The following is a 22,464-nucleotide window of genomic DNA, read 5'->3' as shown; positions in this document are numbered from 1 at the left end:
TAGTATGGATATGGGAGAGCGTTTTCGCATTTGGCTCCTTATTAACTCTGGAATAGCCTTCCTGATCATGTTCCAGGCTCTGACACACTTTCCCAGTTTAAATCTAGATTAAAGACACATCTCTGTAGCCAAGCATTCAGATAATGCCCCTCATAACCTTGTACTCCAGTTATATAAGATCAAATACACGATTATCTTTTGCTTGAAATATTATGAATAACAGCTATGCTAATTATTCTCCTTTTCTGTTTTATCTCAGGACGCCCATCCCGAGGTAACTAGAGAGTACGCCAGCTTTAGTTTGGACCAGCCTCATATGAAGTTTTCAGATGACCCAACACATGTGAAGAGATGACGCCAACCCCTGCCAGGACTTTCAGATGACGTCAACTCTGAATAAACATGCACCACTCCTAAATCTTCTACATATTGTAATCATTATGATCACAACTTTGTAATAATTGCTTTGATGAGATCATTGTTTCTGCCTAAATGAATATACTCTACAATATTTAACTAACTGCATGATTTGTATTATCTTAGAACTGTACATTTTTGACATATGGACATTACTTTGACAAACTCACCTCTAATAACAGATTACTCTAAATTGTAATGTAGAAATATGCATTTTTCTGTAAAGCTGCTAAAGTATGTATTGTGAAAAGCGCTGCATTGAATTGATATCATGTTAATAATATATACATAAGATAATTTCATAAATAATCCAGCGCTAGGAACTAGGGTTTGGCACTTCAACATAATAGGTGGCGATACTGCACCTTAACACCTTAACCGAGTCCCTCACGGAGGAGCTCCGGGAGCATAAAAGGAGGAGCAGAAAACTGAAGGACGATAGAGGATAGGCCAAACTTTATTTTACGTTTTATTATGTTTGTGTGGCCGGCAGACGTCCGCGAGGGTCTGCCGGCATTATTATTGTTCTTTGTTTATTTTGAATTAAATTTCTATAGATATCAAGATAATCATTAGTGAATTATTTGGTGCCGAAACCCAATAATTGTGTAGCTGAGGGGGATCGCGGTGCTGAGGAGTTCGGGCAGCGCGGGATTGTGAAGACCGCGAGAAGCTGCCCAGGGCATGGTGCTTCATCTTTGGACGGAGAGCTCGAGGCCGTTTGCCCCTGGGACGAGGTGGGGTGGCTGCCGTCCAAGAGGGAGCGGATAGTCGCCGCCGTTCGCCGTGGGCCGGAGCCTGCTGCCGTCCGCCAATATTAGGGAACGGGGGACTCGCTGCCGGCTGCCCTCATTCCGGAGGAGCCATCGCCGGCCGATATATCGAGGATCGGGCCGTCCACCGTGCGTCCAGTGCCACCGCATGGCACCGCGAGGAATAGCCTCCCGGCTGGCTGAGGACCGAGCGGCAGTGTGTCTGGGAACCGGACCAAGAATTTGGATTAACTTTGCTGTCATCAAACGTTCTGTCAAGCTACAGCTAATCCTTTCAAAATACTAATAATCCTTACCCCCAGGTGAAATGCGGCCGCCAAGACAGGCCCGGGGGGAGTTAAATAGTCTCGGGAGTAGCAAGGGGCGATGGGGGTATGTAAAAATGAACGGCGTGAGGCCGGTGGCGCGAGTGTTAATATTTCATACTGTACATTGATGTCCCTGTGATGCTCCGGGAACATTCACTTTTAGCGACTTACAGTGACAGGATTTACTTACCAGGCCTGGACTTTGATCTACGTTTTAGATGCGATTATGTGGCCGGCAGACGTCCGATAGGGTCTGCCGGCATTACTTTCGATAGTTTAGGGGTTCTGAACTTAAAGTTACGTTGAATGTTCGCCGGTTCCCGCCTCCTTCTTAAATTACGAACTGATAAAATCATTACAATTAATAATTAATCATTATATTTTTAATTATTATATTTTGAAAGAAATGCAAATAAAAACTTTATTCTCTCCATTTCATAAGTTGTTAACATAAACACATTCATTACTCATTAATATTAACACACATTAACTAAATTCTGAAGATTCAATTAATATTTCTTAACTTTCTGAATGTTATTAATTCATATAATTACTACAACCCAAATTCTGGAAATGTTGGGATTTTTTTTTAAGTTTGAATAAAATGAAAACTAACAGACTTTCAAATCACATGAGCCACTATTTTATTCACAATAGAACATAGATAAAATAACAAATGTTTAAACTGAGAAATTTTACACTTTTATCCACTAAATGAGCTCATTTCAAATTTGATGCCTGCTACAGGTCTCAAAAAAGTTGGCACGGGGGCAACAAATGGCTGAAAAAGAATTAGCTATAAAAGGGATGTCTTAGAGAGGCAGAGTCTCTCAGAAGTCAAGATGGGCAGAGCTGTGAAAGAGTGCGTAAAAGGATTGTGGAATACTTTAAAAACAATGTTCCTCAACGTCAAATTGCAAAGGCTTTGCAAATCTCATCATCTACAGTGCATAACATCAGAGAAACCTGGAGAAAGGCTAAAGACCTTTATTGGATGCCCGTGGTCTTCGGGCCATCAGACAACACTGCATCACTCATTAACATGATTGTGTCAATGACATTACTAAATGGGCCCAGGAATACTTCCAGAAACCACTGTCGGTAAACACAATCCGCCGTGCCATCTGCAGATGCCAACTAAAGCTCTATCATGCAAAAAGTAAGCCATATGCAAACATGGTCCAGAAGCACCGTTGTGTCCTGTCGGCCAAGGCTCATTTAAAATGGACTGTTTCAAAGTGGAAAAGTGTTCTATGGTCATACGAGTCCAAATTTGACATTCTTGTTGGAAATCACGGACGCCGTGTCTTCAGGGCTAAAGAGGAAGGAGACCTTCCAGCGTGTTATCAGCGTTTAGTTCAAAACCCAGCAACTCTGATGGTATGGGGGTGCATAAGTGCATACGGTATGGGCAGCCTGCATGTTTCGGAAGGCACTATGAATGCTGAAAGGTATATAAAAGGTTTTAGAGCAACATATGATCCCCTCCAGATGACGTCTATTTCAGGGAAGGCCTTGTGTATTTCAGCAGGACAATGCAAAACCACATACTGCAGCTATTACAACAGCATAGCTTCGTCGTAGAAGAGTCCAGGTGCTGAATTGGCCTGCCTGCGGTCCAGATCTTTCACTTATAGAGAAAAATATGTCAAAGACGACCACAAACTCTTCAGCAGCTGGAAAGCCTATATCAGGCAAGAATGGGACCAAATTCCAACACCAAAACTCCAGAAACTCATAACCTCAATGCCCAGATGTCTTCACACTGTTTTGAAAAGAAGAAGAGATGCTACACCATGGTAAACATGCCCCTGTCCCAACTATTTTGAGACCTGTTGCAGGCATCAAATTTGAAATGAGCACATTTAGTGCATAAAATTGTAATATTTCTCAGTTTAAACATTTTTTATGTTATCTATGCTCTATTGTGAAAAAAATATTGACTCATGTAATTTGAAAGTCTTTTAGTTTTCATTTTATTCAAATTTAAAAAACGTCCCAACATTTCCGGAATTCGGTTTGTATTAATATTGAACATCAAATTCAGTGCATTTTCCTGCCCTCTTTTGACTGAAAGGATATATCGGCCCTGACTATTCTCTGTTTTTTAACTATGGCGCAGTAGCAGATCATTTGTTTTTAATTGGCCGATACCAATTATTGGCTGATATATCGGTGCATCTCTACTTTGATCAAATGATTGATTGATCATTGCTGCATATTATTAACCAGCACTGCATTCCAACAAACACACCTCTTTCAGTTCCTTTTGTATTTGCTTCACACAGTTTGATTTCAGTCTGACCCTGTTAAATCATTTTATCATGCATTTCCTCCCTGTGTGAGTGGGATGGTGCATATTCAATATGTTTGGTTTTGTCCACAACTGTCAATTGTTGAATTCTTGTCTCACTATCAGCTCATAGCAGCTCCATGCCATGAAAATGAATGAGAAAAAGGGAACGCTATCCTCATCTGCAGAAAAAAAAGCTACTGAGAACACAAAGGAACATAGTCTATTCCCTAAAACGGCTGACATAAACAACAGGCACACAATGTGTTAATCTACGGCTCTCTGCATTGTTGGCAAGGCTTAGATTGAAGCCACGTCACAAAACAGTGCTACCTTTCCTCGCAAGGGTTTGACTCACGGTGTCACACGTTCTCTCCCACAGCACAATACGACAACTAAACTGGGGGATTGGTTTAATCGAGTTTCAAATAGGAAGGTGAAGATTAAACTAGCGCCTCTCTGTTTATATTTGAACAGCGGGCCATTCCCGAAAATGAACCTATGAGTGGATTAAGCACGTATTTGATTAAAACTGTATTTGATTATTTTTCTCCAAGGCCATTTCCTTACTTGATGCCTCCTGAGCCCCCTGATGGATTGTGGATAGAGTGAGCGTCATGTCATACAGATGAAGACTCAGGACTGATTACAAAAACAAATTAATCTTTATTCAGATGGGAATGCAGCAAATCTCTCGAAACACAAACAAGTATTTACAGTTCTATAATCGCATGTAACAAGACGAGTCGCATAAAATCCTCCCTGAACGAGTGTGCTTGGGCTTTTTAATATATGTCGCTAGCCGTGAGTTTTGCAAAAACGGAATCAGAATGTGATAGTTAATATTCAATTTTAAGGCAACCTGTCTATTTTGCAGATGAAAATTGAACAGTGGAGGAGAATTTTAAAGATCTGTCCCTCCACATGCCATAAAATGGGTTTACAGAACTCACAGGAGTGATTTTACGAGGCACAGAGTGCAGAATATCAGAAGCCTGGGAGGGGAATATTGTTCCCGCACCTAGTGAAGTAGACCCTGAGAGGTTGGGTTAAATTTAATGTGGTTTGTAAGGCAACTGCACAATAGAAATGTGTGCTTCTCTATTACACGGTGCAGCCTCGGTCCAACTGGATCGATACAACATCAGAACTCATCATCAAACCCAAGTGTCAAGCATCTTAAGTTACTCTTCCTTTCAACAAGCAAGGCCAAACGATGTTCACTAAATTGCTAACAGTTATCTATTGGAGAGTCAGTGTGAACACTTCACTGTCAAAGCTTTAAATTAAAAACAAAAAGTATGGGCTCACTGGGTTGAGAATACGTGTTGTTTTAGGGGAGATCTAGTTGTATGTATTCTCTACAGAAACAATTCTGAAAGTATTATTTTGTGGCTCCTGTAGAGCTGCAGATGTTCATCAAACCATAGCTGATGACATTTTCAAAGTCCTTGAAGCTGATATGACCATCAGAATCCTGATCTGCGTGCCTGTAAAATTGAATAAATGAACAAATAAATGTGTTAATGTTCATGTATAAACAAATAAAATCTAATATAATAAGTAGGGTAAGATGGAGGAAGATGCCCTCTTTTAAGAATAATGTGCATTTACTGCTAACTAACATATGTACAGATGCAATTAGCATGTAAATAAATGGTAAAAACATTTGTTAAAGGGATAGTTCGCCCAAAAATGAAAATTCTGCCATCATTTACTCACCCTCAAGTTGTTCCAAATCTATATCTACAAAGGAAGATATTTGGAAGAACGTTTGTAACCAAGCAGATCTCATCCCCTATTGACTACCAAAGTATTTTTTTCCCTACTATGGTATTCAATGGGGGGCGAGATCTGCTTGGTTACAAACGTTCTTCCAAATATCTTCCTTTGTGTACAGCAGAGCAAAGAAATGTATACAGATTTGGAACAACGATGTATTTAGTGACATAATGGTCAAGTGGTAAATTAAAGGTGGTGGGGCCATCTTACTCCGGAGGGTATCTTACCCCATCTTACCCTACAACTTGTTTTTCAATCCAGTCATTGCAAAACATTCAATGACATCCCGTAAATACAGAAAAATGATTAGTTTGTACATTTAAAATCAGTTTAACATTCAGACTTTGTCAGAAAAAGAAAAGATGCGAGGGCAAAGTGCTCTGTAATATTAAGCCAGAACTCAGAAAACACTATCGAGTATCTGTCAGTATCTGATATAAACTTAAACTGAATAGCAGGAGAGCAAGTAATATGCAATGCTTCAGCTCTCTCACTCAAATTCAACATGACATCGTTTCTTTGATCTATATCCTATGCATTTTATCACTAACATGACCTGCAATAACATTCCTTTTGAAATGCACTGATGCTGTTGGTGCAATCTGATAATCCATAAATGTGATGACAAATAAGTTGCATGGACATTTTCTGGTTTAGCAGGTGTAGTCAAGCACCTTCTTGCTTTGTGGGCCAATACAGTTGAATACCTGTAGAAGTGGTAGATATATCTCTGCTCTCAGATGTGAAAGTGGCTGATGTTCACTCTAACCTTGAAAGTAAGTGCTGTCTGATTGACTTGAGCGAGTCAAGCGCCTGACTTATTGTACTTCCTGGTGGTGTTCGTTCCCTGGACAGGTGGTGGATGTCTGGAGAGCAGCTCATTTTTAACTGACTGAGTCTTTTATCGGCCCTGAGGGGAAAGTCATGTGGCAGGAAGAAAAGCCTTGACTAGAACTAAAGTTCTTATGTCAAAGCCAAATTTCATATTTCAGGAAGTGAAATGAGCTTTTCCAGCTGGAAAGGTTACCAAAAATGTCTTCATACTAAAAGTAAAAGCAAAGACAATGAAGCAGAACAAAAAATATACACCATCTCATCAGGCACCATGGTTACAGACTTACAGACATTGACCATTTAAAGGGTTAGTTCATACAAAAAAGAAAAAAAACTGTCATTAATTACTCCCCCTCAGATCATTCCACACCTGTAAAGGGCCGTTCACAAATTTTGTCTTTTGCACGCTCGTTATTTCATATGTTGGAAGCGGCTAATGGAAGCGTCACAGTCGTGACGCGCATGCGGTGCATTTTCTATGCGCATCGAGATGAAAAATTCTCAACTTTTCAGAATGCCACAAGCGCACCGCAGGTCATGTGACAAGAACCAACCGATCAGCTTTGGCATTTTCGAAACAAAACATCGAAAGCTCAGCCGAAAAGCTGATCATAGCTGTACAGGGTGGTTTTTATCTCTCATCTCCATAAATATATCTAGTAGTAAAGCTAACGCAAGGGCTAGAAATCAATTTATCCTTTGCTGAAACTTCTTGTCGTCGTGGAGAGCGCAGTTCATGGTTATGCATAGCAACGACAGACGCCATGGGAGCGCAAGCGCTTTGGAAAGACCTTTGTAAAGACCCTAAGACCTTTGTTCATCTTCGGAACACAAATTAAGATATTTTTGATAAAATCCGATGGCTCAGTGAGGCCTCCTTTGCCAGCAAGATAATTAACACTTTCAGATGCCCAGAAAGCTACTAAAGACATATTTAAAACAGTTCATGTGACTACAGTGGTTCAACCTTAATATTACGAAGAGATGAGAATACTTTTTGCGCGGCAAGAAAATATTGACTTTATTCAACAATTTCTAGTGATGGGCGATTTCAAAACACTGCTTTTTATGAATCTTTTGTTTCGAATCAGTGGTTCGGAGCGTGTATCAGCGTGATTTCAGTAAACGAGGCTTCGTTACATCATAAGTGTTTCGAAATTTCAATGGTTCACCACAGGGGGGCGTGACTTCTACAGTTTGATACACACTCCGAACCACTGATTCGAAGCTTCATGAAGCAGTGTTTTGAAATCGCTCATCACTACATATTGTTGAATAAAGTCGTTTTTTTTTTTTTTTTTTGGTGCACAAAAAGTATTCTCATCACTTCATAACATTAAGGTTGAACCACTGTAGTCACATGAACTGTTTTAAATAATGTCTTTAGTAGCTTACTGGGCATCTGAAAGTGTTAATTATTTTGCTGGCAATGCAGGCCTCACCAAGCCATCGGATTTTATCAAAAATATCTTAATTTGTGTTCCCAAGATGAACGAAGGACTTACGGGTGTGGAACGACATGATTGTGAGTAATTAATGACAGAATTTTTATTTTTGGGTGAACTAACCCTTTAAGTGTCAATGTCCACTGACTGTGTCATCAGTCTGTCTTGGTTTGATGATGTAACCAAGTGACATGTCCAGATCTATCACACACTTCTAGCTGCTGAGAGCAAAGCTCTTCTCTGTTCTCTCAAAGCAAGCACATTTCATTTTGGCGAATGACTCATTCGTGACATAACGAGCAGATAAAGACGGTGTGAGCAAATTGAATCGTGTCTGAGGAGCAGAGGAGGACATTAAAGAGCAATGGGCAGACCATGTCTTCCTCTCAGTGCTCACTTCCTGTTTCAGAGATGAAATTAAAAAAGCCATTCTGCTGGAGAGAGGTCTTTATTTTCTTGCTTTTTGGCCATCCCTGGTCCAGCTGTTTATTGTCCACAGTGTATCACGCAAGTCTGCAAGCAGAGAATCAGATTGCAATCACGTAAAACTCATTAAGCGGATGTTTTTACCAAGACCGAGATTAATGCGGATAAAAACCGCCACAGGAAAACTGCTCCTCCAATTGCAGATGAGGAAGAGCAAACATAAGGGAAGAGATACAGAGGGAGAGCTGGAATTTTCCTGCCTCTCTCTCTCTCTCAATGGGGTGATTTCTCTATTACTCTCAACGGCAGACTGATCGAGTGCAAACACAGCAGATGTGAGGGAAATTTGGTAGCAACAGGGAGGAGAATTAAAACAACATTAAGCATCCAGCAACTGGAAAATCACACTTGCCTTTTCCATGCCGGTGACTCCCATTCAAATGGAAGTGTAGCACACATCTAATTAGATTCTAATGAAGTCCTCCCCATGGAGGAGGACCGTTGAGACATCAAGCATGCCCCTCTCCTGAGCCTCTGCACCTCTCTAAAGCTTTCAACAGAAAGAAAGATGGCAAAGTGTGAGGATGACTGCCTGAAACTTCATGGACAGCTTTTGAACACCTGTGCTACTTCCACTGATTAAACGAATAAGGTAACACATCTCTCTTACTAGCCTGCAATCAAGAGGTTGCAATTAAAGTCTGACGAGGTTGAGCATAATCATGTGTGAAGAGGATTGCGTGGACTGACAATCTAATTTACCCAGCAAAGAAGACCGATTCCTGCATTGCCATGTTTGATTGAGTGATATGATATTAGAACTAAGGCTTTGTATCAAAAAGACTGACAGGTTGTCATATGAGAGCACAGTGGTGGACAAGGAGGGACTGTATAGTCTTCATGGTCTTTATCTCAGACAGAAGAGACACATGAGTGATATTTTAGCTGTCCCTTCTTTCATACTCTGCTAGTTTTAGTTAACGTAGCACTGTCAGTCAAAGCAGATCTGTGTTGCAAAGCCCTGTCAGTGCAGTCACCATAAACAGTCCATTGTTTTAATGAAGGTACAGTTCTAGGGCTGAATATTGATACAAATTTTCTGATACAATTTCTGATTCTGATTCACAAGCTTTTGACTCAATTCTTATTTCAATTTGATTCAGAATAAGGAGAGTATATTTGATTACTAATGTAGTAATTTATACAAGACAGTGTTTCAGATGGATTAAAGTGTTAACAAGTTATATATATATTTATATATATATATATATATATATATATATATATAAACAAATATCTAGCTTCAGACCGCCTTCCATATTCAACTCAACTTTTTTCGTAAGTTGTATAGGGAAGGTGTAGGACTTCATACACTGTAAAAAACAGTAAAATTTACTTAATTTTTCTTTCGCAAGTTTGTGCATGCATATTTTTAAGTAAATTTCAAATATGGATTTAAGTAACTCTACTTATCTAAGATAAGTAAAATTAACAAAGAAAGTAAGTAATTTGAACTTGGCCAGTAAAAGGTTGAGTAATTTTTTAATTTTATTTCGACTTTTTTCTCGAAATTTAATGACTTTTTTCTCGAAATTTAACGAGTTTTTTCTCGTAATTTAACGAGTTTATTCTCAACATTTTATCTTGACTTTTTTCTCGAAATTTAACGAGTTTTTTCTCGTAATTTAACGAGTTTATTCTCAACATTTTATCTCGACTTTTTTCTCGAAATTTAATGAGTTTTTTCTCAAATTTCTACTTTGTTGAAGTTTCTTTTGCAATACATTTTACTCAAACATATATATAACACTGAATTAAAGTGTATGCTTTACTTAGAAACATCTAAGTAAATAATACAATAGATATCTTCATAATAGAAGCAATGCAGCATCTGAACACAGAGACCTCAGTACTTGGTTCACAATACACAATGACGGTAATATTTGATGAATCGTTTTGAGTGTGAATGTGGCATTTTGAGTAGAAAATGAACTCCAAATATCACAAAATGGCAAGTTACTAAACATACCCACAAAAGCAATGATAAACAGTGTAAAAACAGCTGGAAAACAGCGAAAAAAATCGACCTCATTAATTATTCAAGGCCCAGTGCATGATGGGAACACCAGTATCAGAAAAGTTGAGTAGTTTTACTTAATTTTATAATGTTGATAGTTAAGCTTTAATTTCTACAAGCTTAAATTGAGTACTAATATAGAAATTAGTTTTTGAATTCTTGCCTGAACTAACTTTTTCTGGTAAAAATTACATTTGTTTTTTCTGTAGTATTTACTTCACCATAAAATCCTTTTTTACAGGTTGCATTCACTGCCATTATAAAGCTTTGATGCATCAGGATATTTATTAATATAACTCCGATTGTGTTCTTCAGAAAGAAGAAAGTCATATACACCTGGCTTGAAGGTGAGTAAAGCTTGGGGTAATTTTCATTTTAAAGTAAACTAATCCTTTAAAGGTGCCATCGAATTGAAAATTGAATTTACCTCGGCATAGTTGAATAACAAGAGTTCAGTACATGGAAATGACATACAGTGAGTCTCAAACTCCATTGTTTCCTCCTTCTTATATAAATCTCATTTGTTTAAAAGACCTCCGAAGAACAGGCGAATCTCAACATAACACTGACTGTTACGTAACAGTCGGGATCATTAATATGTATGACCCCAATATTTTGCATATGCCAGCCCATGATCGAGGCATTACACAAGGGCAGCCAGTATTAACGTCTGGATCTGTGCACAGCTGAATCAACAGACTAGGTAAGCAAGCAAGAACAATAGCGAAAAATGGCAGATGGAGCAATAATAACTGACATGATATCATGATAACATGATATTCTTTAGTGGTATTTGTAAATTGTCTTTCTAAATGTTTCGTTAGCATGTTGCTAATGTACTGTTAAATGTGGTTAAAGTTACCATCGTTTCTTACTGTATTCACGGAGACAAGAGCCGTTGCTATTTTCATTTTTAAACACTTGCAGTCTGTATAATTCATAAACACAACTTTTATAAATCTTTATAAATCTCTCCAACAGTGTGCAATGTTAGCTTTAGCCACGGAGCACCATCAAACTCATTCAGAATCAAATGTAAACATCCACATAAATACTTACGCGATTAGACATGCTGCATGACGAACACTTTGTAAAGATCCATTTTGAGGGTTATATTAGCTGTGCGAACTTTGTTTATGCAGTGATAGAGTCGAGAGCTCAGGAGTGGGCGGAGAGCACGAGCAATTAAAGGGGCCACACGCTGAATCGGTGCATAGTTAATGATGCCTCAAAATAGGCAGTTAAAAAAATTATTAAAAAAAAAATCTATGGGGTATTTTAAGCTGCAACTTCACAGACACTTTTCAGGGGACACCTTAGACTTATATTACATCTTGTAAAAAAACGTTCGATGACACCTTTAACAACACTTTTAAAAAGACCTTCTATGCTCCATAGAAGAAATAAAGTCATACAAGTTTGGGATGACACAAGGTTGAGTACATGGTAACAACTTGTAATTTTTTGTGCAAAATATCCCTTTAAGATTCCAAAGCTGATCGTTTCAGTTTTTTTGCCAGAAGATAGCCAACTTCCCTAAAGAACGGTTTGAGTTGTTGGTCCCTAAACGGGACTGCCATTCCATGTGCACAGGTGTCTTCCTCCTCAGGCTCTTAACTGCTTGGGTGCTTATTAGCCTTCAGCCAGAGATGAGGAATATCTTGGGGGCTGAGTGGTGATGAAGACTCATCGAAGCATGCAGATTCTCTAATTACCACATTGTTATAGCTAGAATACCGTCATAATCAGAATAATGCCGCATGGCTCGGGGATGTTGTTCTTATTACCACGCAGTGTGGCAGCTGTATCTGTGAACACTCAACTAATCAACTCAGCTGAGAATCTGCCAAGTCATCCGCCCAGGCCACGACTCCTACGAAACACTCACTGTGTGTGATCTGTGCAGCTTCTGATAACGTACCACAGAGGGGCGAGATGGAACCTGACCGCAGTGAGCGAGACGAGCCAGTCTTAGTCACACAGGATTTGTGTTGGGACAGAAATCAGCATGGAATTGTGAGAGAGTGGGCAAGATTTACTCGGCAGCAATGTGTTGGACGGCCATAAGTGAGATAAATATTGCCTGGACGATTCGTTTGTCTCACACCTCCATGCCAGGATTCCCTGTGGAGGATACTGCAGCCTTCCCGGGAGATGGAAAGAGGCGGGTGATGACATCATCAGCGTGGCCCACAGGAACAGGTGTATTCTTCTGATTGGTGTTCAGATGTTCTTTTTTTTTCCCTCTCTTTATTTATAAAATTTTGGAACGAGGGGAGATGGGGAGGAGAAGCATGGCAGACTGCAAGCGCTACTCTGTCACTGTCAAGAAAATGCATACTTTGCTCCTGTACTGACGCTGCATAAACCTGAAGGAAAAGATGCTCTATTGGCTAACTTTTCTCTACACCAGCACTGTTTTCATTCTAAGGCACAGAACAACATATCTTCAAAAGTGCTATGAAAGGGGTTTTCAAACTTTGATGCCAAGGACCCCAATATCAGCTTCACGCATGAAAAGCATGCAAAGTCATTTCTTTGATTAATTCAATTCAAGTTCATTTGTATAGCATTTGTATGCAGCTTTTAGTGTAGATTTGGTTTTTATTTCTTATGGTTCAAAACTAGGTCAATAAACAAAATGTAATTAATTATAATTACAATATGTTAATATGTTAAGTTAACATGAATTTGACAGCCTTAAAATATATATTTTGTAAGGGTGTAACGGTACACGTGTTCGTACCGAACCGTTTCGGTACAGGGCTTTCGGTACTGTGCACATGTGTACCGAATGCATTACACTGCAACATTAAAGTATCCTGTTTGGCAACACTTCGGTTCCCCGGTGAATTACGACAAAGGACCAAGACAGGTGGATAAGATGAAAGCAGCACATGACAAATACAGCATTGTAGCCTAACTACCATTAATCACCAATAATCGCAATAAGCTCTGCGATAAGAAACAAAGTTTCATCCTTCAAATTCTGTCCACGAAATCACGTAATTTAAACAGAAAATGTAGTTTTGATGCGCTTTGATGTGGCGTGACAGATCTCTGTATAGGCGCCTCAGTTCAACCAGAAGCGTGGCGAGCGAATGAATGCGATCATCTCTTCCTCTTACTTGTTACAGAATAAACATGAATGAACATCTGAAGGTATGTTGAAAGATACAGTACAACTTACTGAAACAGTCATATCTCGTAATCGCTTGATCTTTCAACGGCGGAAAGATGTCAATAAAGGCCAATTCACACCGCACCAACAAACGCCAACAAACACCAACAAACGCCAAAGAACAAGTTGGCCGTTGGATTTAGAATTCTATGAGAAAAAACTGTCATGTTCACACCGCCCCAACAAACACCAACAAACGAGTGACGTCTGACTGGGAAAATTCCACAACCATGTTAACAATATTGTCAGGCAAGTTTATTAAATTAATAATATAGTATCATATATATTTTCATTGTATTAAAGTATTGAGGCAAAACAAAAATACTAACCTGAAATCTGAAGCGCTGTAGCCATCGATCTGATCGCAACCTATTGGTTGGTATACACCGTTTTTTAAACTTTTTTTTTAGCGCGACCCTTTTTATTTACGAGACCCATAAGCATATACAACCATGTAGCTAAACAAGCCAAAACGAATTATTAAAAACGAAACTGAAGGTAAACCTGCGTTGCTCTCATAGTGGTTAACGTTACCTCTCTCTTTCGGTGAAGTGGAGCAGCTGCTCTTGCTGAATGGCACGGATTGCACTATGGACTATTTTACCTTTTGTATATATATTTTTTTTAACTGTATTTAATTTTTAGCGTATTTAAAGCTGCGATGTCACGTTTCCAGTACTTTGTTGTGTGTGCGTGAGGTGCGTGAGGTGCGTGAAAACAGCTGTCTTTGCAGGGGACTTGTCTCATCGTCATGGCAACGGTTCGTAGCCAGGTCAGATTACGTCAGAGTTTGTTGCCATTTGTTGGAAAACTGTTCACACCGCGCAGACATTCCACGACCCGACAAATGCCGATTAAACCTGTTCAGTCGGGTGAAAACCCACTCCGACCAACGCCAACAGACGCCAACAGGGGTTTCACACCGATCCAACAAACTCCAACAGACGAGTTTGTTGGCTGTTGTCGGTGCGGTGTGAATTGGCCTTAATAAAACAGCTTGTAAACAATATGTAACGTAGCATATACCTCAGAAAACTATTCAGTGTCCACACAGCTTGTTAGTTCGCCAGAGAAATGAACTCTTTCGCTTAATATATGCTCTGTATTAGCCTATTATATCCATTATATTTTTCTTAACCTGTTAGTTATGTTTTGTTTATTTAATGTTTATGTTTAAATAAATCTGTCGTGAAAATGACAGTCACTGTGTATAAATGATTATATTTCAACAACGAATTGGAGTAAAACATAATTTTATAATTCGTTTTTGCATTAACTTCTAAATCTGTCTTATGTGCAGCTTACATTTTTGCATACAATTTGTTATTTGAGTGTTGATTTGTTATTTGAGTATTTTATCTAAAAATAAAAAGCGATTGAATTTAGGCTAATGGTTTGGGGCTCAGTTATTAACCTTTAATATTATAGTAGCATAATGTTCAAGTATGGGCTCCCTACATAGTTTATAGCATTAGAAGAGATAATTTTTTATCCTTAAGAAACTTTGTTATAATTTAATATATTTAAAGACAGAGAGACAATTTGTTCAGTAAACCACTGTTTAATAAAAAAAAAAAAAAAAAAAGCAATGTTATGTTTAGTTTTCTCCCCAACTGCCGTACCGAATCTGTACCGAACTGTGACTTCAATACCAAGGTACGTACCGAACCGTGAGTTTTGTGTACCGTTACACCCCTAATATTTTGTAAATTTTTTGGTCTTGTGGCCCCTGGCCCCTTAGTTTGAAAACCTCTTCACTATGAGAGAGTTCATGTATCTGTAGATAAACTGTCATCTTCTCTACCACATTGTTTCAACATCCAAAAAGGAGAAAACTTAGACATAATCAGGTTCTACTTGAAATAAACAAAGTGACAGATCTCTGGATATGCATATGGCACAGGAACCTAACAAGCAATCAAAGATGCATGCCATCGTAAAACAGAAAACCTTCTGCTCTTTCATGCTGGTGGGTAGGGAAAGAGCCACTGCACCACTGAGATGTGCTCTGATTGTGTCTTAATTGAGACACATCATGAATCTTATGACTGCTTCATTTCATTTGCTCTTCTTTTGTCCTAATAAGAGTGCACAAAAAAGGGGTGGAGCGCTGCATTTTCACCTCTTATCGATGGAGACCTGCTGCACTGTGGGAGAGATGTTATGGCCACGGCTCAATTTTATATTAACAAAACCACTTCCATTAAAACCAGCACCTTGCTGTCATGGCAACCACTGAAAGTATCAATGGGAGTTGTGAAATGTGCAGTAGAAATTTCTTCCCCGCCTGTGGCCCCCAGACGTGATATTGATGCCGCTGTCAGGGGCGGCTGGCTTCAAGCTCCACAGCTACCTGTCGAGCCTACAAACAAGATGCGGGTTAATTCTGGCAGCGTACGACAAGAATCTACACATCTCGTCCCCATGCATACACACATAATCTCTCAAGCTGCTTTAAGCATGAGGAAAGCTGATGAATGTACCTAAGCAATGTTTTTTCAGACAATGATTAGCAAAGGTGAGGTGTAGTGATGCACCGATCATAATTTTTCATAACTAAATTGTCTGATTCCAACACCGGTTGCCGATTTTTTTTTTAAGCAAATGTATGTGTTCTATAACAGGCAAACTGGCCTTAAACAAAAAAAATATCTGTAGCCATTTGAAATTAGAGACAACCTCTGCATTTTAATCACGATCCAAACAAAAATGCTACACACATGTAGCATGAACAGTTGTTTGAACAGTTGTTTTTGATTTAGGCCAACTCCACACGTACACATGTATTTTTATAAAGAGTTTTTCCTCCTTCGTTTAAAAAAAAAAAATCTCGTCCACAGAAGCACGGTTTAAAAAAAATCTCTGTCCACATGAAAACACGCTATGAAGCGCTGTCAAGAGCATGCCAAACCAACAGGTGGCGATATAACCGTAAAGCCATATTGGCCAATCAGAGGCTTGAAAAAAAGGTTATTAGCAGCAATATTTTGCCTACGTCCACCATTGTACAGACTTGCCTCATGTAAACAAACGAGATAGCAGCACATAATCTGCCGTCAAACAAAGGAGCGCGCGCACTCCAACGTCACAAGCCAAAATCTCAGTTTTCACCGGCTACACGACAACACTGCAACCAATGTTTCTGAAAATCTTCACCCTGGCAGGAGTTTTCAAAAAGGTTCGGCCTCAGTGACCTGATACTGTGTTTGCATGTGGACAAATGGCTAAACCACATAGAAAAAGCTGCTAGAAAAGTTTTGAAAATACTGTGTTCGTGTGAACAGGGCCTTAAATTAGATTGTATAATTTCAAGCAAAAACAGAATGGTCTGACTTTTGATTTGTAAAATTATGCTAGATAATGGCAACTTTACACTACAAGATTTTAAGCCCGATTTAAGCCCAATTTGCAAGTTAACGAGCTCGCCTACAGGTCGGGCTGTGATTGGGGGAAATCAGGGGAAATCTACTCAACAACGCATCAAAGAGGCTCGCTGACACGTCGCCGACACCTCGCTGACGCCAGACAAATATCTAGCATACTAAATATCTGGAGCTGTCAGCCGACTTGATATCCTGTGGTATGCAACAGCCAATGAAATATATACTGATGTCTATAGAAGCAGCAATAACAATCCATTCAAATAGCCTATAATTTGTCGATGTTTATTCATATCAGATACACATTGTGTAAGTAACTATAAAGCTCACTCTATTCTTCTCCCAGTTCACCGGCCACATGTATTTAGGTACAAATGGATGAATTCACGTGCTGTAGCCTATAAATCCGACTACCAGGACTCTCTGAACTAAAGCGCAAAAAAACAAGGTGGCGCCCATAACATTTTTATGGTGGCCTTAACTCTGGGAGGTCAGCCAGAATATTTAAACTTATGTATGAAAGGGTTAATTTAATTGGAAATAATTTAATTCAAAATTTAATCTAATTTCTTCCCAATGTTCATTTTCAAATAAAGTCTTTGGGTGACAAAGTTGTTGTCAACTTGACTTCAAGACTCCACAGAAAATCATGTAGTTTGAACAGCACAGCAATCTGCCAACGTTTAAAGTCCTGGGGCCGTATTCACAAAACATCTTAAGGCTAAAAGTAGCTCCTAAATTGCAGATTTAGGAGGAACTCTTAAAAATAATGGGCGTGTCAGTCCTAATTTTAGGACTCCTCAATTTTTGCTCTAAGAGTATTTCACAAAGCATTTTAGCGCTAAAACTAGCTCCTAAATCTGTGAAATGTTAGGAGTAGTCAAGAGGACTCCTAAATCACTAAGATCAACTCACAAACAGTCCTAATGCACCCAAAGACACTGTACACCATTGAGGGAATAGCGATAGAGCCTTGGATGCTGAACCTTTTCTTCATAAATGCAAATACATTTTGATTTATAGATTTGAATCTACGATGAGACGCCAAAAATAAATTTTTAACAAATAAATAAATATTGTCTGATTACCTGTGGCAGTGGTTTTCATGAGTTCACACTTACAAATGATTGAATAGAGTAAAAAAAATTAAAAAAAATTAAAAAAAAGATAATACATATATATATACATACATTTATATATATTAAGCACATTTGGTTTGCTGTCCAAGGGGATCGAGGGCTCCGAGCCTAGAATTTAGCCCAAACCCAGAGTTCCCAAACCTCCTCATATCCCCAGCCGAGAGTGAGGAGCGGGGTGGAGGAGGGATGCAGAAAACTGTTGAAGTAACTATAGGCGAGTCGGCTCTCGTCTGTGTATATACTCCTCTTCTTGAGCTGATTAGAAAGACCGTTTGAATGTGTTTCTCCCAAACTTTGTTTATAAAACATCATTTGTCGCTTGCATTTTGCATTATCTTGAGATGAAGACATCCAAGAGGCGGACAATTAATTGTATATACTTTAATTAGTTTTAATTAGTGACACTTAGCCTACATTTTAAAAACCTTTATTTGAATATGGCAACATTTTTATTAAAAATTTATTGAATAGGGCAACATTTGTATTTTAAAACCTTTATTTGAATATGGAAAGTGACACCTCATTCTACAATATTTCTATGATCAAATCACTGACTCCTCCCCCATCAGCCAATCACTGTGTGTATACTCCATAGCAACAAGGTCAACCCCACTCTTACTCTTAGCTTAAGACTTCAGTCTATTCCTTAGTAAAAGTTTGTCTCAGCAGCTTTGTGAATAGGTTTTAAGAGAAAACTCTTAGCTAAGAACTTTTTACTGCTATTTAAGAGAACTCTTAGTGGTAAGATAAAATGTTTTGTGAATACGGCCCCTGTAGTGTAAACTTAGCATTAGACATGCCTGCACAAAACAAAACAGCAAGCACACTGAATGAAAATGCAAATTCACTCTCTGACAGTAGGTGGCGCTTATGGAACAGCAGCGGTTTCTTTGGTTACCGCTGTACACAAAGCACCTTATAAATACTACTTTGTACAGAGGTGGGAGGAAAAGAAAATGCTATTGAAACTTTTCTGAAGACAGTTCTCTTCAGAGATACATTCATATAACCCCCCACCCCCAATTCAATATTTATCTTTCTATATTTTGAGCATTGCGAATAGTGAGTGCCTGGTGTATTTTGCTCTGCTGGCGCATCTGTGTTATTTTCTTTACATCCGTCTCTGATGTGTCCCGTCTTTGGCCTTTGTTAACGTCCTGATCACAGACTTTGTAATATTTACACACAAATTACATTTTGGGAAATTATTGCAATGCAGTTATGTGCAAATATGGAATAGAGATCAGCTAAAACAATACAAAAAAAACCTGTCTGGTTCTGACCGGATTACCGGTCAACCGGTGCATCTCTAGTGAGGTGCTTGAGTTATTGAGTGTGTAATATTACAAGCCACGACCTGTAAAGATAGGCAGATGAAAACCTATTTTATCTGTATACATACTGTACCGGGGCTCAACTAAAAGAATGGCCTGCTGACCAGTATGAATATGTTTCGGGCCAGTTGACAAAAGTGTGGCTTGCTCTAATAGGTCAACTCTACTTTTTTATTATTGTTACGTACATGTATTTTTATGCCTTGCAAACATAAACAATTGGTTTATGTTGACCCGAGAAGCAGACAAAATTCTTTCTGTTGAGAATGGTTGCACAGAATACACTCAATACACAGCATGTAACTGCTATATTTCCATCTGAATTTTTCTGTTTGTCCCTCCTCTCTACAGCACAGGTGGTCTGCAAACACCAGACACCAGGAAAGAAAGAGAACAGTGCTAGCAGGGACAGTCTATTCTTAACCATCCGACAAGAGTGCACAGAAAACGAAGCTGTTGTTCCAGCAGTCCCACACACCCAGAGAGAGTGCATGTTACACTTACAGCCTGTCAGATGAGCAGTTTCTTTCTCTTTTACTCACACACACACACACACATGCAAACACACATTTAGCGTAAACAACATAACACAATTGCACACACACACCCAAAACCAATCACCTCTCTGTGCACCCGACGTTAGGATATAAAACACTAAAATATCTAAAGGAGAATGCCACAGTTTGATTCATGCCATGCTTAGAATCCTGACACGTTTTCAGCACAAAGCCATGAAGGCGAAACTAGGCTGTAAAGCCACAGCTTGAGGCTGTAAATTAGAATGTGCTTACCGGGAGGAGAGATTGATGACTACGTAGTGTGCATCTTGTGACTCGCTCACTTAGTTAATAGGGCATCGCTGTGACTTTCCACATCTGCACTCATCCTGGGCGCAGCGGCTTCTTAAACAGAATTAAAAGAGATGTCCATGTGACATCCTTAAAAAGCTTGTTGACCAATTGGTTGAGGAGGCAATTTCCTGGGCTAGCTTTACAGGTGGTAAATGGATTACGTAACTGGGATTGAAAGTCACAACGACGGGGCTTTGTGGAGCATGCCGAGGAAAACGAGAGGAGCCGTGTTGTTTGTTCCAAGGCTATGGATTTCTTATAAATGTTTACCGCTCGCTTTGGCCCCAACACTCTCGACAACAATCCGTTTTAGTCACGGGAAGGGAAAGTCAATTTATTTAAATCCAGCTCTTATCCTGAAAACTCATCCTGGCTTCAAACCCGTCCCAAGCCACTGGCTCCATTTGGCATCGCTGTCATTTCCAGCCGTCTTCTTAATAACTCCTTGACTTAACCCACTTCCCAACACAGGGGCCCTCATATTCAATCATCGTCTGCTCCAGGAGAGACCAATCCTCTGTTTATATTACTCCACAATTTATCCCACTCTAAAAGACTGCTCAGAGAGTGAGAAAGAAAAAGAGAGAAGGCACTGGAGGCTCTTTACCATAAGCCTGATTCATCGTGAAAATTGTTCTCGTTGTTCAATCAGGCAGTGTAATGAGAGAGAGTCTCAGTCTATTCAGACATCTATTGACTCTTCTGCTCTATTCAAACACTTTTGCTGCTTTAGTTCTCTCTACACTTCATAAGCTTTTCCAGAAAAGCCTCTTAATGGATTGTGAGTCAGAGAGACCAGTGTTTTCAGACAAGTGAAGACACATTCAGGAAAACAAAATGAACAAGGCTGCCGAATGTGCAACCTGCTCTGCTACAAATAAATCCATTGAATCGCTGCCAGTATTGCTCGTATTGTCAAGCTTGGAGCACAAACTATGTAGGGCAGAAAGCAGGCATAACGCAGACTCATTGGGTAATCAATCCGTTTCTGCGTCCCTGGAGAGACGCAGACATCCCCTGCACCACCTCACCTGTTTAGGCCAACCAGGGTTTCAGGCTCAGACATGGTGCTGGTTCTTGTGCCAGAGCAGGTCTCTCAGAACTGGCCTGAGTTTCCACTGCCTTGAAAGGCTGAATAATGTCATAACTGACTGTAGCCGCTTTTCCACCATCAGGCCAAACCATTCTCATTTCTTAACAGTTCCATTCCATGCCAGTCCAGCCCAAGTGGTTTCTTTTTTCCACTGTGGGACTGATAACAGAGCTCTTTGGAATGTAATACAAACGCATCAGTCGTTTCCTTTGTAACGCAAGAGTTTAAGATGTAAATAGCAACCGCGTTATGGAGGATGATCAGATATTTCTTTTAATTTTATTACTGACTTGAGTTAACTTGGCTCAAATACCACACATGGCCAGCTACAGAGAAAACTGGCAGGCAGGCAACAGACAAGTGACCAATCCTGAGTTGCGATGTCACTAAGCACAGTCTACAAGCACTCTTGAACATGGTTATCCAACTGTGCTGAGAATTCTGGGTCCGACAACGGTTTGTAATCGTGCCGTCCCGAACCAGGTTTAAGTGGAAAATAACTAAATAATCGGGCTGATTATGGGCCAATTTCACCCCTTCCGATAATCAAAAGTAATGTCCCGATTATCTTGATGGTTCTACAGATTATCTTTTCAGATTTTCCTATGATGTGAGGTGTGTTAAGAGTGACTGAATCTGCTCGGAAGAACGTTGGAGGCGCCCCGATCGTGAATTGTAAATATTCAACATGTTCAGAAATCCTTATGTGTGGGGGGAACGTGAAACGAAACAATATCCAAGCGAGCTGACAAATGCAGTCATGGCGCAGCACAAAGTTAAATGGACTTGGACAGCAGAGATGGAGGATCAGCTTGTCGATTTGTGGCAAAAGCACGAGTGTTTATACAACGTGTCCTGTAAAACATTCCAAACACTATCGTCACAATTTCTTCCTGCCTATTGTCCATCATGTCTCGAGAAATTTTGTGAAATTTCCTGTGTTGACAGTCGGAACTCTGGTTGAAAATTGTTGAAAATTGTTGCTGTCTTTGTCACAGCACTCCTAGGAGCAAAACAGTAAAATTTAGGATTTTTTGTCCTCATGTTTGTGGTCTTATCACATTTTGAAAATCTTATAAGTTTTCAAAAATCTTTAGTGTGTACCCAGCATTACTGTTCTTAGAATTGTTC

At 39.5% G+C, this 22,464-nt stretch overlaps 1 protein-coding gene across 5 annotated transcripts in view; it reads right to left on the bottom strand.

Annotated features, from left to right (window-relative positions):
- efcab11 (EF-hand calcium binding domain 11) overlaps nucleotides 1-22,464 on the bottom strand; it is a 107,398-nt gene that overhangs the window by 8,600 nt on the left and 76,334 nt on the right. For 2 of the 5 annotated variants that reach the window (XM_048190766.1, XM_048190761.1), the window contains one exon: nucleotides 4,438-5,281. The exons of 1 other annotated variant lie outside the window; for it this stretch is intronic. In XM_048190766.1, the coding sequence (XP_048046723.1) occupies nucleotides 5,176-5,281 (106 nt within the window). In that variant the 3' untranslated portion in view covers nucleotides 4,438-5,175. Of the gene's footprint in view, nucleotides 1-4,437; nucleotides 5,282-7,912; nucleotides 8,829-15,753; nucleotides 15,899-22,464 lie in introns of those variants that run through there. 2 more of the 5 variants (XM_048190764.1, XM_048190765.1) reach the window with 2 other exon arrangements.

The sequence above is a fragment of the Megalobrama amblycephala genome, linkage group LG5, assembly GCF_018812025.1.
Source record: "Megalobrama amblycephala isolate DHTTF-2021 linkage group LG5, ASM1881202v1, whole genome shotgun sequence".
NCBI classification, from domain to species: Eukaryota; Metazoa; Chordata; class Actinopteri; order Cypriniformes; family Xenocyprididae; genus Megalobrama; species Megalobrama amblycephala.
Note: the sequence above shows the minus strand (reverse complement) of the source record. Positions and strands in the feature narration are given on the sequence as shown.